General features: G+C 38.9%; 2 protein-coding genes across 3 annotated transcripts in view; one reads left to right on the forward strand and one right to left on the reverse strand.

Moving 5' to 3' along the window:
- The window catches only part of LOC126284085 (DNA-directed RNA polymerases I, II, and III subunit RPABC2-like), a 52,026-nt gene extending 45,441 nt beyond the window's left edge, over window positions 1–6,585 (reverse strand). The window contains exon 1 of the mRNA XM_049982733.1: window positions 6,496–6,585. Within this exon, the coding sequence (XP_049838690.1) occupies window positions 6,496–6,524 (29 nt within the window). The 5' untranslated portion in view covers window positions 6,525–6,585. The remainder of the gene's footprint in view (window positions 1–6,495) is intronic.
- A 40-nt stretch (window positions 6,586–6,625) lies between these two features.
- LOC126284083 (uncharacterized) overlaps window positions 6,626–14,172 on the forward strand; it is an 83,264-nt gene continuing 75,717 nt past the window's right edge. Inside the window, exon 1 of one of the 2 annotated variants that reach the window (XM_049982730.1) lies at window positions 6,626–6,762. The gene's annotated coding sequence lies outside the window, so the exon portion shown is untranslated. The remainder of the gene's footprint in view (window positions 6,763–14,172) is intronic. The other variant, XM_049982731.1, reaches the window with a different exon arrangement.

A 14,172-nucleotide genomic window follows, 5' to 3' on the forward strand; every position in this document is an offset into this window, starting at 1 on the left:
AGCATCTCACTTAGACATTAGTTCCAGTAAGAGGGACATAGACCATTTATGGGGAAAGTTTAAGCAGAATCTGGAGAGTTACGCACCTAGTAAGTGGATAAACGTTAGTCCCACTAAGACTTAATATCAAAATTCAGAAGATGCTAAGGAAGCAGAGGCTGTTGCACACTCGGTTCAAATGAGAACGTGCAAATGATGACAAGCAAAGGTAGATTTGTGCATCTGCAAGGAGCATACAACTATCACCATCACACCTTAGCAAAAGATCTGGCAGCAAACCTGAGAAAAATCTGGTCCTATGTAAAATCACTAAGCGGGCCTAAGACTTCCATTCAGCCCCTCGTTGAAGAGTATGGTGTGGCAGTTGAGGATACCAAAATACAAAATGAAGTTTTAAACTTCAAGTTCAAGAAATCATTCACAGAGGAGAATCGTACAAACACACCACAATTTGACAAACACACAGACTCCTGTGTAGACGACATAGTAATAAGCATCCCTGGTGTCGAGAAACAACTAAAAGATTTGAAAACAAATAAAATACCAGGTCTGGATGGAATCCAAATTCAGTTTTACAAAGAGTACTCTACAACACTGGCCTCTTAGCTAGCTTGCATTTATTGTGAATCTCTTACCCAGCACAAAAAACCCAAGCAACTGGAAAAAAAGCACAAGTGACTTCAGCATATAAGACAGGTAAAAGAATGGACCCCCAAAATTACAGCTCCATATCCCTAACTTCGGTTTGCTGCAGAATCCTGGAATATATTCTCAGTTTTAATAAAATACACTTTCTTGAGAGTGACAAGCTTATGTCCATGAATCAGCATGGTTTTGGAAAGCACTGCTGATTTGAAACACAGGTTGCCTTTTTATCATATGTTAGACTGCGAACTACGGATGAAGGGCAACAGGCAGATTCCATATTTCTATTTCCAGAAAGCATTTTACATGGTGCCCCGTTGTAGGCTGTTGACGATGGTATGTGCATGTGAAACAAGATAACAGTTATGTGAGTGGCTTTAAGACTTCTTAAGTAATAGAACCCAGTATGTTGTCCTTGATGGTGAACATTCATCAGAGACTCAGCTATAACTAGGAGTGTCCCAGGAAAGTGTGATAGGACCACTGTTATTCTCTATACATATAAATGATTCAGTAGACAGGGTGGCCAGCAACCTGCAGTTGTTTGCTGATGATGCTGCTGTCTATGGAAAGGTATCAAAGTTAAGTGACTGTAGGTAGATACAAGATGACTTACACAGAATTTCTAGTTGGTGTGGGGAATGGCAGCTAGCTCTAAATGTGGAAAAATTAAAGTTAATGTGAATGGATAGGAAGAACAAACCTTTAATGTTCGAATGCAGTGTTAGTGGTGTCCTGCTTGACAAAGCGAATTATTTTATCGATATAGTGTGGAACAAGTCAGATTGCAAGTTATATATACACACATGAATAGTGCTAAGGTCTGCCTCCGTAGCACAGCGGTAGCGTTACCGCCTACCACGCAAGGGAGCCCGGGTTAGATTCCTGGCAGGGGACTGGGTGTTGCGTGTCCATCGTCATAGTCATCATCATCATCGACATGCAAGTCAGTGAAGTGGCGTCAACTAAAAAGACTTGCAATACGGCGGCCGAACCCCGCAGGGGATATCTCGGCCAATAAATGCCATACAATACTTTCATTTCAATAGTGCTAATGTCAATATTACTGAAAATTTTTGTTCTACACATGCAACTACATTTAGAAGTACAATTTTTTTACCAATTCTGAAACAGAAACGTGCCCACGGAGTAGGAGGAGCTGTCAAAAAGAAATTATTTTAAGCTAGATTTAAAACTTGATCTGCTACCTGTCAGACACTTTTATGTTGTTGGGAGAATGATCAAAGATTTGTCACTGAATAATGTACTCCTTTTTGAGCAATTGACAGCTTCAATAACAGATAGGAAAGGTCATTTTTCCCTCTAGTGTTGTACGTATGAACATCACTGTTCTTCGCGAATTGAGATGGATTATTTGTAACGAAGTTCATTAGCAAATATATGTACACTGATGGTGCAGTTAAAATACTTAACTCCTTGAAAAGGTGCCTACATGATATCCTTGGGTGAACACCACTAATTATTGTCAGTGCCTTCTTTTGTGCAATCAATACTTGTATGTCTAAGTGGTGAGTTATCCTAGAAAACTATCCCATAAGACATTATTGAGTGGAAATATGCAAAGTATGTTAGGAGGCTGATCTGTTTATTACCAAGACTAGCAATTATATGACGATCTAAAGAAGCTGAACTTAGTTGTTTGAGAAGCTCAGTAATATGCTTCTTCCAGTTCAAGTTGTCATCAATGTGAACACCCAAAAGTTTGGAGAAATCTACCCTGTTAACTGAATCCTGTTCATATGCTACATCAATTGTTGGTATGACTCTATTCGGTGTACAGAACTGGATATAGTGAATTTTTTCAAAACTAAGGGAGAATCAATTTTTTGCGAACCACTTAATAACTCTCTGCAAGACGTCTTTAACAATATCTTCAGCTGCTTTTTCTGGAATGGGATTTATTATACACTCTTGTCATCTGCAAGAAGTACTAGTTCCGCTTGCTGAACTTTAAGTGGGAGGTCATTCACATGAATAAGGAACGGCAGAGGACCTCAAATTGAACCCTGTGGAACTCCCTTTGTGACAAGCCCCCATTTAATAGAATTTACCTCCCTCACGGCATTATTTGTGCTATTGAGCACAACTTTTTGCTTTCTGTTCATTAAGTACGATTCAAACCAGCTGTGTGTGCAGCCTTCAATTCCATAAAACCTGAGTTTTTCTAAGTGTGTGACATGATCCACAGAGTCAAATGCCTGGGAGATATCACAAAAAAATACCAATTGGCGATTATTTGTTATTTTGGACTTGTAATATTTGATGGTTAAATGTGTAGATAGCATTCTCAGTCGAGTAACCCTTCTGGAATCCAAACTGTGATATGCTGAGTAAATCATTTTCACTTAAATGTGAGACTACTCTTGAATACATAACTTTTCCAAATATTTTAGAAAAAGAAGTCGGCAATGAGATTGGTCTATAATTATTTAAGTCAGTCTTGTCAACTTTCTTATGAAGAGGCTTGACAATTGCTAATTTCTATCTGTCTGGAAAAATTCCATGTGCCCGCAAAGCATTACATACATCGCTAAGGACTCCACTTATTAAATTAGAACAACACTTCAAAATTCCTTTAGAGACTCCATCAACACCACATGAGCTCTTGTTTTCAAGTATATTTATAATTCCCCTAACTTCATTGGAGGGCCTCCGCCACACACCGTCAGGTGGCTTGCGGAGTATGGATGTAGATGTAGATGCTATTTCTAAAGGCCTAAAGTCCTGGGAAATGACTTTTTTTTTTTTCAACTGAACCTTTTGACCCTATTTTTGCTGCTACATTTAGAAAGTGATTGTTAAAAATACTTGCAACTTGTGAATTATCGCTCCCAACATTATTATTATTCAGCTTTATTACTATGGTATGCAGTGCACTGTCAGGCTGCCCCGTCTCCCGTTTGACAATTTCCATATAGCTTTAATCTTATTATCTGCATTATTAATTTCTGTCAGAACATGCAAGCTTCTTGACTTCTTAATGACTTTCCTTAAAATATTTCAGTATCTTTTGTAGTAAGCAAGTAACATCAGACCCTGACTTATTCTGGCCTGTCCACATATTTCCCTCTTCCTCTTACATGATATCTTAATTCCCTTACTAATCCATGGCTTACTTGGCTTTGTAATGGCTTTTTTTTTTAATATCATTTCAGGAAAGCAACTATCAAATACTGAGACAAATTTACGGTGTATACTTGATCCCATTCTACCTCTTGTAGGCTGTACTTAAAGCTCTGTATCCTGTTTGCATTAATAGCCTCCCTGCCTTGTATGAACCTGCCTGAATCCTGTAAAGTGCTTTATGTGTTATTCCCATTAACTGTGCATCATGATCAGATAGCCCATTAACAACTGTGTACACATTGTTTCTGCCTGAGCACTGTCTACGAAAATGTTATCGATAAGTGACCTACTATCCTGCTGCACACAAGTTGGAAAATTTACAACAGATACTATATTGAAACAACCAAATAAAGATTCTAGCTCATTTTTCCTATCCGTATCTCTTATAAGAAATGTACATTAAAATCACCACAAACCACTAAGTGCTTCTTTTTGTCTGACAGGTAGCTCAATATTGTCTCAAGATCTTTCATGAATAGCTGAAAGTTACCTTGAGGGGATGTGTAGACTGTTACAAGTACTACAGAAGTATATTGCAGTAGCAACTCACAAGCACATTCTTCAAGGATCTGATCGACATAAAAACTATTTGTTTCAATATTTTTGACTTTGTGTCCAGTTTTTATATAAGTCGCAACACCTTCTTTTCCATGACGACTCTAAATGAATAAGATGCTAATCTGAAATCCCTTGAATTTAACTTCTCCATCCCTGTGGTTACATGGTGTTCAGAGAGACACTAAACATCTATACGTCAGAATTAAAACGAAATCTGCCACACCTTTTCAAACCATCCCAGCATTCGTCCAGAGCAATTCAGGGAAATTATCAAAAACCTAAATCTGGATGGCCAGACGCAGACTTGAACCAAGTCCAGTGTGATAAAACAAATGCAGCCCCTTGCTTGGTAACCTACTGCGGTCCCTTGGTCAGTAATCTCTGTAGAACCTACCAAGTATCTCACCTGCTCCAGATGCCTTTCCACAACTAAGAAAGAGTAGAACTGCTTTTCTATTCCACAGTCCCTTATCTCAATACCTGGCGTTTCAGCGTTTGGTCGATGTTTGAAACACGGGACAGTATTAAGATCATCCATTGTGAAACAATTTCGGAAAACTGAATTTAGTATTTCAACTTTCTTTTGGGATGCCACAGGCTATGTTTCCCCATTCTGAAGTTAGTTGCCTGTGTCAGTCTATCAACGAAACACTACCAGTATTTCATGTTACAAAGCGCTATTTCAGGAGCCAACAAAGGAATTCACAAAGTCACAAAATTTACCAACAGGATAATTTCTCTTGTTTGGTTCTGCCTATAATTCGTTTAAGATACTTTTTTGGATTCTGTGTGGCGAATCCTTTTCAGAAGCGAAACTTTAATATAGTGAAAAAGCTATGGCCAGTAAAATATGTTTTATAGAATTCCACCACAGATGACATTTTCAAAAACTTTTGAAAATATTGCATTCAGGGAAAGAGGAAGGTAATTGAGAGATACTTTGTTAATCTTATTTAACAGATTAGTGTTATGACAGCATATTTACATCTGCCAGCAAATGCATCCTTAGCCATGGACTGATTAAAATGGAAACTTGAAGCTAATCCTATCAAGTCAGAACAACATTATAATAATCTACAACACAAGCATGATCATCAGAATTACTTCCCATTTTTGTATATAACTAACTTATCTTTTATCACTGTACAAAATGACCCAAAGATGGATAAATATTCTTATATAAAAGCTGACACCCCTAAGGTTTGCATATATCTCTTAAGAATGGTCTGTCACTTAGCATGGTGACAGTGTTTGAATCCCAGTACGAAATTGGCCCATGACCCCCACTTTGAGATGGAAACAAATGCATGTCTAGGTGTACTATCAGTGTCTTGCAGAATTTAACTACAAAAGTCAGATGTAGGATTACGTGCAAAATTTAACACAGTAACCACAGTAGTTGAAGCATATCAAAATGAATAATACATATATCTCTTCTTGTTCATTGGGCCTCTCTCCTCGTCCATAGATGCAGCACTCTAATTTACGTTGTATCACTGTGCAAACAGAGAGAGACTGACTAATCTTGTCAATGATCTGATGTGTGCTCGATTCAACTCCAATTACTGTTACATTTGTTTACTTCATTCTACCTTAAAGTTTCTACACAGTATAGTTCGCTTAATAACAGGACTTCACAGCAGCTGGGCTTCTAATCTCGTCAGTTGCTCACTTTGCATGCAAGACTGAAGAACAAAATTAATGCAGACAAATTGATTTACTTAAACCTCCATTACTAGCCCTCAAAAGGTATAATAATTCTATGTCTGAATCTACATGCGAATTATAGGTCAAGCATCATGCGAAGTTGTAAGGAATACGTATACAAACGATGTGTGCATAAATGAAAACACTCAAACACTGTTTAAGAGGCAGTGTGTGGCTACATGAAATGTTTAAAAAACGAACCATCGTATCGATGATTAGGAAAACATTCCCATTATTTGTATAAAATCAATGAGCTAATCACAATTCATAATGACTGTTCGATGTTGAAATAACTCATAATAGCTTCATCAATACCACTGACTACATGATTTCACGAAATACTTCTAATCCGTTAGGTTTCTCTCTCACTCGACGTGCGAGTAAAACTTAACAATCTTTCACGCAGATACATTCAGAAATCATTTTGTTTTAACTTACTCATCTCCCTCATACTCCTCATCAGCCATGCTCGCAATAGCAACTAGTTATACACCAATAAGCGTGAACAATCAACAAACTTCAGAAAACAGAAAGAACGCGAAGTTACGACTAAATGCATTCTTTGGGCATAGATAACTTAAGGTGGTAAATAATAGCAGTCTCGACAACGTATATATTTAAGGAAAATAATTACCAGCGAAACAAAGTTAGAAAAGCAGCATCATTACGATGGAAGAAAAAATTATTTCGGTAACGACTGATGCTGTAAGTATTGCCGCATATTTCGTCCACTTGTTTAGTGAATGAATGAATTGTTCATGTAATTTCTCTACTAGCCGCACTCTGCGATAATTCATTTTTTGTTTTAGAAAACTTAGTTGAACACGAATATATTCTTGCACTAAACATATTGTACATCATCTCATGTGACAAGACATGTTAAAGGCAACCAAATGATTCAAGGTCGTTCTTATCCTACATTTGAAATCCATTTTTTCAAAATAATATATGCAATATTAATCCTTTGTTACCCGCGGAAATATTTTCTTCCAAGATGTATCCGGTTTCATTGAATTTTCACTTTCCTTGTCATTAATAGTCGTTTAGAAGAGAGTAATTATCCGTCTAACTGGATATTCTCGCGGTCAACACTGCCATACGATAATTTCCTTTTTTTCCCGCCGAATAGACAATTTTGCACTTCCGTGAAGTACAAGTATAAGCCTAAACATTTGGGCATAAAAGATAAATATAAAAAAATCCTCTGGTTCACGGGCTCGAGAAAATTTCACTAAATAGCTGGTGGATTATACACGCAATGAAGCAGCGTTTGTACAGCTATTATTAATAAGAGAGAATCGAGAATGAAACCATGTGCTGCCAAGTAGCCGTCTCCTCTCGTGACCACTGAGCAAAAAGTCCATTTTTGATTGATGAATGACAAGCAACAGTATCACCTGTCCACACACCAAGTGTTTCTGTGAAGAGGCTTTACTTTTGCGGAGAACAACGGTGACAAAACGTGGTGTAAAAGAAACAAAAATAAATCCAGTGCAAATTTCGAAACCATCTACTATTGTATGCACTTAATTTCAGTCATTTGTGAAGGAAAAAAGGTTACAATCCATTTTCGTATTAAGTTAGACTCAACATTTAAAAGGGGGCGGGGAGCGGGGCAGCAGAAAGACGCGTTTACAGGGCTATCATCCAGTCAACGGCGAATGTATACAGTGCAAGCCATATCGGCAAGGAGAGGAAGGAGATCGCTCAAAACAAATATTTAATGTACCGGTATAAATATACGATTTTTTAAAATAGTAAAAAGTGCAACACTAGCAAATTGTATACAAAATGTTTAGCAAATAATTATGAAATTGTGCGGGAGATCTCTGATGAAGCGCGTGACAAGATCATAGGGCGGGAGTGTGTTACTGAGAACTTTTTTTAACATCTGGCTCATAACGTTTTGTTGTCTCATATCTTACGTCCGAGTGCCTTACAAGATCGCATAATCGAAGACATAAGGCTGACAGGGTATGATGACCATTTCCTGTGTAATAAAACGGCATCAAAAAGTATATACGTAGTTACAGAATTTCATGGTAGTAAAGAATGTGAGAGGTAGTCCTAACATAAACCCACACTGATCCAGAAAAAACAGTTTTATTTTCCTTATAAGAACACCTTTTACAACGAACAGCTTACAACACATACAGAGCACGCGAAACAAAATAATAAGCACATGGATTAAGTTACCTTTTCCTTGTCTCGCAGACAGCCGATAACTTATCGTTGTGATGGCTACAGCTGGAAGCGCAGGTGGTGAGGGTAATGCCACATGGCGGAATGTTTACAAAGCGGCCGCAGAGTCTTTCTGTTTCGCTGTTAACTTTGGTGTAGCCTGCATATGCGAACTCACAAATGCTGTCGGGGTTGCCTGATACTGTGGCGCCTGTTTCAATATTTCCATCAAGACTGTTTACTGTTTTCCAGGCCAATCAATGGTGAACTATTCAAGCACCTTGTACGGAACTGAATATGGTAGTCATTTTGCAGGCCTTATAATGTCAACATAGGCCCAGATGTGACAAGGTGCACACATACTTATGTACCAAACTAGGCTTCTCTCTATTTAGTTATGGCAATTTTGGCCGAAGCGAAAAATGTTTTGGCTTGGAAAATTGAAAATTTGAGGATGCCCACATCGAAACTGGTATCAGTGATAAAAATTGCTTACGCTTCCACAGCGAGAGTCAGTCGACATAAAAGTTTTCTGAGTATGGTACCATGTCATATTGCATAAAACTACTGTTTAAGAAAACCAACATTTCGGCCACTGTTGCAGCGGCCTCCTCCTGGGTCTAGTGGTGCGTTCTAGCTATGTAATGTCCCATATATTTTTTTATTACTGTTCACTGTGCATGTTTCCTCTCCTTCTTCTGTAAGTGACCAATGAAATGAACTATCTTTTTTAAAATTATGGCTTAATGGCATGCACAGTGAACAGTAATCACAAAATATAAGACACATTGCATAGCTAGAACGCACCAGTAGACCTAGAAGATGGTCGAAACGTTGGTTTTCTCCAGCAATAGTTTTATACAATATGACGCGGTACCATAGCCAGAAAACTTTTATTTCGACTGGTATCAGTGATCATGATGTGGTTGTGGCAACAAAGATTGCCAAAGCACAACTGAAATAAGCACAGACATTTACGTTCAGTAAACTAGATAAAAAATCATTAGTGTTATTTCTCAAGGACGACCTTGAAACTTTAAGCACAGGGCAGGAGAATGTGGACAAACTGTAGCTCAAGTTTAAAAGAATAGTTGACCATACACTGGATAGATATGTACCTAGTAAAACAGTAGTACATAGTCACTGTACAGAAACTTCTAAGGAAACAGAGGTCACTGCATAATAAGTTCAAAACAAAGTGTAGGGCTACAGAAAAAGAGAAGATGAATGAAATCATGAATGGCTGTCAAGAGAGCATTCAATGACTACTGTAGCAGCATATTATCAAATGATATTTCAGAAAACCCAAAGATCTGGTTGCTTGTAAGGGCTGTTAGTGGCACCAAAGTTAGTGTTCAGTCCTGAATGAATGAGACAGGAACTGAAATTGAGGGTAGCAAAGCAAAAGCTGAAATACTTAACTTCATTTTGAAACATTCCTTTATAAAGGAAAATGCAAGAGAATTGCCCCAATTTAATCTTTGTACCTCTGAAAAGATGAATGCAATAAGTATTAGTGTCAGTGGTGTTGAGAAATAGCTGAAACCGTTAAAACTGAGCAAAGCTCCAGGCCTGAATGGAATACCTGTCAGACTTTATGATAAATTTGTGGCTGAGTTAGTCCCTCTTCTAACTATAATCTATCATAAATCCCTCTAACTAAAAATCGTATCCAGTTCTTGGAAAAAAGCAGCATGTCACACCCTCTACAAGAGGGGTAGTATAAGTGAGCCACAAAACTACCATCCATTATCCTTCAAGTCGACTTGTTGTAGAACATTTTCTGAGCTTAAACATGATGAGGTATCTTAAACAAAATGACCCACCCCCCTCCCCCCAGTGCCAACCAGCAAGGATTCCAAAAGCCTGAAAACCAACTTGCACTTTTCTCATATGACATACTGAAAGCTTTGGATCAAGGCAGTCAAGTAGATGCAGTATTTTCTGATTTTCGAAAAGCATTTGACTCAGTAACACACCTACACTTAGGGTCAAAATTACAATCATGTGGGGTATCAAGTGAATTTATTGACTTTTTGTAGGGAGGCCTATGTTATCTTGGATGGAGAGTCATTGTCAGATGGTTTTCAAAAGCATCAATCATGCAAAACCCAAACTACACTTTTCTCACATGACTTACTGAAAGCTTTGGATCAAGGCAACCAGGTAAATGCAGTGTTTTTTGATTTCCGAAAAGCATTTGACTCAGTACCGCACCTATGCTTACTGTCAAAAGTATGATCATATGGAGTATAAAGTGAAATTTGTGATTGGATTGAGAACTTCTTGGGAGGGAGGACAGAGCGTGTTATCTTGGATGGAGAGTCATCATCAGGTGTAGAAGTAATTTCATGTGTATGTTGGGACCCTTGCTATCCGTGTTGTTTATTGATGACCTTTCAGACAATATTAACAGTAAAATCAGGCTTTTTGCAGATGACACAGTTATCTACAGGGTGTACATAAAGCCTGGGAACACTTTCAATTATTTATTGCACAACAAGCAAACATTGTACAGATATCATACATATGTCATTTTGAAGAGAAAAGCTGAAAGGTGGTTTTTTTTTTTCCATGTATAGCGTCAGTGCTGGTCACAAACATGGCAGAGTTCAGTTGTGGAACGAGCTTTCTGTGTGTTGGAGTTTGACAAAGACAAGTGTGCTATATCTGTTCAACGGATGTATAGAACCAAGTACAGTAAGAAGCCACCAACAAGAAAGGCCATTCACCACTGGCACAACAAATTCATTATGACGGGTTGCTTGTGCCCGGCAAAGAGAAGCGGACGCTGCAATGTGATTGAAGTGAATGTATAGCGCGTATGAGAGACATTCATAAGGAGTCCAAAGAAATCAGTACATCATGCATCCCGTGAACTCGAAATGTCTCCAATGACAGCGTGGAAAGTCCCACGTCAGAAGCTGTCTATGAAACCATTCAACTTGGAGCTAGTGCAGAAGCTCAATGATGATGACAAAGACAAGTGTTTTGAGTTTTGTTCGCAGTTGCAACAATTGAATGAGGTTGTGGGTGGCATTGTTGATCGCTTAATTTTTAGCAACAAAGCTCCTTTCACATTAATGGGAAAGTGAACAGGCATAATTGTCGAATCTAGGGTACAAAGCATCCACACTAATGCATTGAATTTGAGTGTGATTCTCCAAAGGTAAATGTTTTTTGGCCTTGTCACATCGAAAACTGTACGGGCCATTCTTCTTCACCGAGAGCATTGTCACTGGATATTCCTACATGGACTTATTGCAACAAAGGCTGATCTATCAAATGCAGTCGGACTCTTCATTCATTTTTCAACGGGATGGGGCTCCACCCCATTTTCATCGTGAAGTTTGTGTGTACCTGAACACGGAACTGCTGCATCGATGGGTCGGCCGTGCTACTGAAGGGGACAGCTGACAGCTGTTTCATGAAATGGCCTCCCCGATCACCAGATCTTACTCTGTGTGACTTTTTTCTGTGAGGAAACATTAAAAATCTGGTGTATGTACCACCTCTACCAAGTGATGCAGAGTTACATTTACATTTATACTCCGCAAGCCACCCTACGGTGTGTGGCGGAGGGCACTTTACATGCCACTGTCGTTACCTCCCTTTTCTGTTCCAGTCGCGTATGGTTCGCAGGAAGAACGACTGTTTGAAAGCCTCCATGCGCACTCGAATCTCTCTAATTGTACATTCATGATCTCGGGAGGTATAAGTAGGGGGAAGCAATATATTCAATACCTCATCCAGAAAAGCACCCTCTCTAAACCTGGCGAGCAAGCTACACCGCGATGCAGAGCGCCTCTCTTGCAGAGTCTGCCACTTGAGTTTGCTAAACATCTCCATAATGCTATCACGGTTACCAAATAACCCTGTGACGAAACGCGCCGCTCTTCTTTGGATCTTCTCTATCTCCTCCGTCAACCCGACCTGGTACGGATCCCACACTGATGAGCAATACTCAAGTATAGGTCGAATGAGTTTTTTGTACGCCACCTCCTTTGTTGATGGACTACATTTTCTAAGGACTCTCCCAATGAATCTCAACCTGGTACTTGCCTTACCAACAATTAATTTTATATGATCATTCCACTTCAAATCGTTCTGCACGCATACTCCCAGATATTTTACAGAAGTAACTGCTACCAGTGTTTGTTCCGCTATCATATAATCATACAATCAAGGATCCTTCTTTCTATGTATTCGCAATACATTACATTTGTCTATGTTAAGGGTCAGTTGCCACTCCCTGCACCAACCTCCGGGAGAGAATACGGGAAGTGATTGCCACAGTCAATGATGCCATGCTGGGACGGGTACGATAAGAATTTGATTACCATATTGACGTCTGCCAGGTCACTCATGGTTCGCATATTGAATGTTTGTAAAAAAAACATTCAGAGTTTCTCTTCAAAATGCAATATGTATGACATCTGTACAGTGTTTAGTTCTTGTGCAATAAATAATTGAAACTGTTCCCGGACTTTATGTACACCCTGTATAATGAAGTACTATCTGAGAGAAGCGGCATAAATATTGTCAGATGTTGATAAAATTTCAACATGGCAACTTGCTCTAAATGTTCATAAACGTAAAATTGTGGACTTCACAAAATGAAAAACTGTAGTATCCGATGACTATAATATCAATGAGTCGTTATTGGAATCGGCCAACTCATACAAGTACCTGGATGTAACACTTTGTAGGGATATGAAGTGGAATGATCACATAGGTTAAGTCGTGGGTAAAGCAGGTGGCTTACTTTGGTTTATTGGTAGAGTACTAGGGAAGTGAAGTCAATCTACAAAAGAGATTGCTTACAAATCACTTGTGCAACCCATCCTAGAATACTGCTCAAGTGTGTGCAACCCCTACCAGATAGGACTAACAGGGGATATTGAACATATACAGAGAAGGGCAGCACGAATGGTCACAGGATTGTTTAATCCATGGAAAAGTGTCACAGAGATGCTGAAGGAACTGAAATGGTAGGCTGTTGAAGACAGACGTAAACTATCCTGAGAATGTCTATTAACAAGGTTACAAGAAGCAGCTTTAAATGATTACTCTACGGATATACTACAACCCCCTACATATCAGTCATACAGGAATCGTGAGGATAAGATTAGCTTAATTACTGCCTGCATAGAGGCATTCAAACGATCATTCTTCCCATGCTACATACATGAATGGAACAGGAAGAAGCCCTAATAACTGGTACAATGAGACATACCCTCTGCCATGCACCTCACAGTGTTTTGCAGAGCATAGATGTAGATGTAAATCTAGATGTAGGAGTAACTTTAGGTGTGCATCAGGCAATGTGTTGCGTCCCTTGCTGTTCACATAGTATATTAATGACCTTGAAGACAATATTAAAAGTAACCTCAGATATTTTGCAGATGATGCAGTTCTCTATAATGAACTACTGTCTGAAAGAAGCTGCGTAAGTACTCAGTCAGATATTGATAAGATTTCAAAGTGGTACAAAGATTGGCATTAGCCCCCTATGTATCACTCACATCGGGATTGTGAGGATAAAATTAGAATAATTACTGCATGCACAGAGACATTCAAACAGTCATACTTCCCACACTACATGCATGAATGGAATGGGAGGAAACCCTAATAACTGGAACAATGGGACATATCCTTTGTCATGCACTTCACAGTGGTTTGCAGTGTGTAGATGTAGATATAGCAGCTGAGCCATTCTGTGTTGTAGCTCTCATTTGAAGGTCGCTGTCTTCTCGTATGTTAGGAACTGCATCGGTTTTACAGAAATGAATTCTGTTTGCAGCCATAATTTTTTGCTGTAAACCACTTGGACTGCTGAACAACCTTGTTCATCCTTAACCACAGTTCGTAGACCCAAGAGAACCAACAGTAGTGTGTTTGTCTAGTTCTCGACACTGCATCTTAAGACTGCAT

This window comes from Schistocerca gregaria, chromosome 8, assembly GCF_023897955.1.
Source record: "Schistocerca gregaria isolate iqSchGreg1 chromosome 8, iqSchGreg1.2, whole genome shotgun sequence".
In the NCBI taxonomy this organism is placed as follows: Eukaryota; Metazoa; Arthropoda; class Insecta; order Orthoptera; family Acrididae; genus Schistocerca; species Schistocerca gregaria.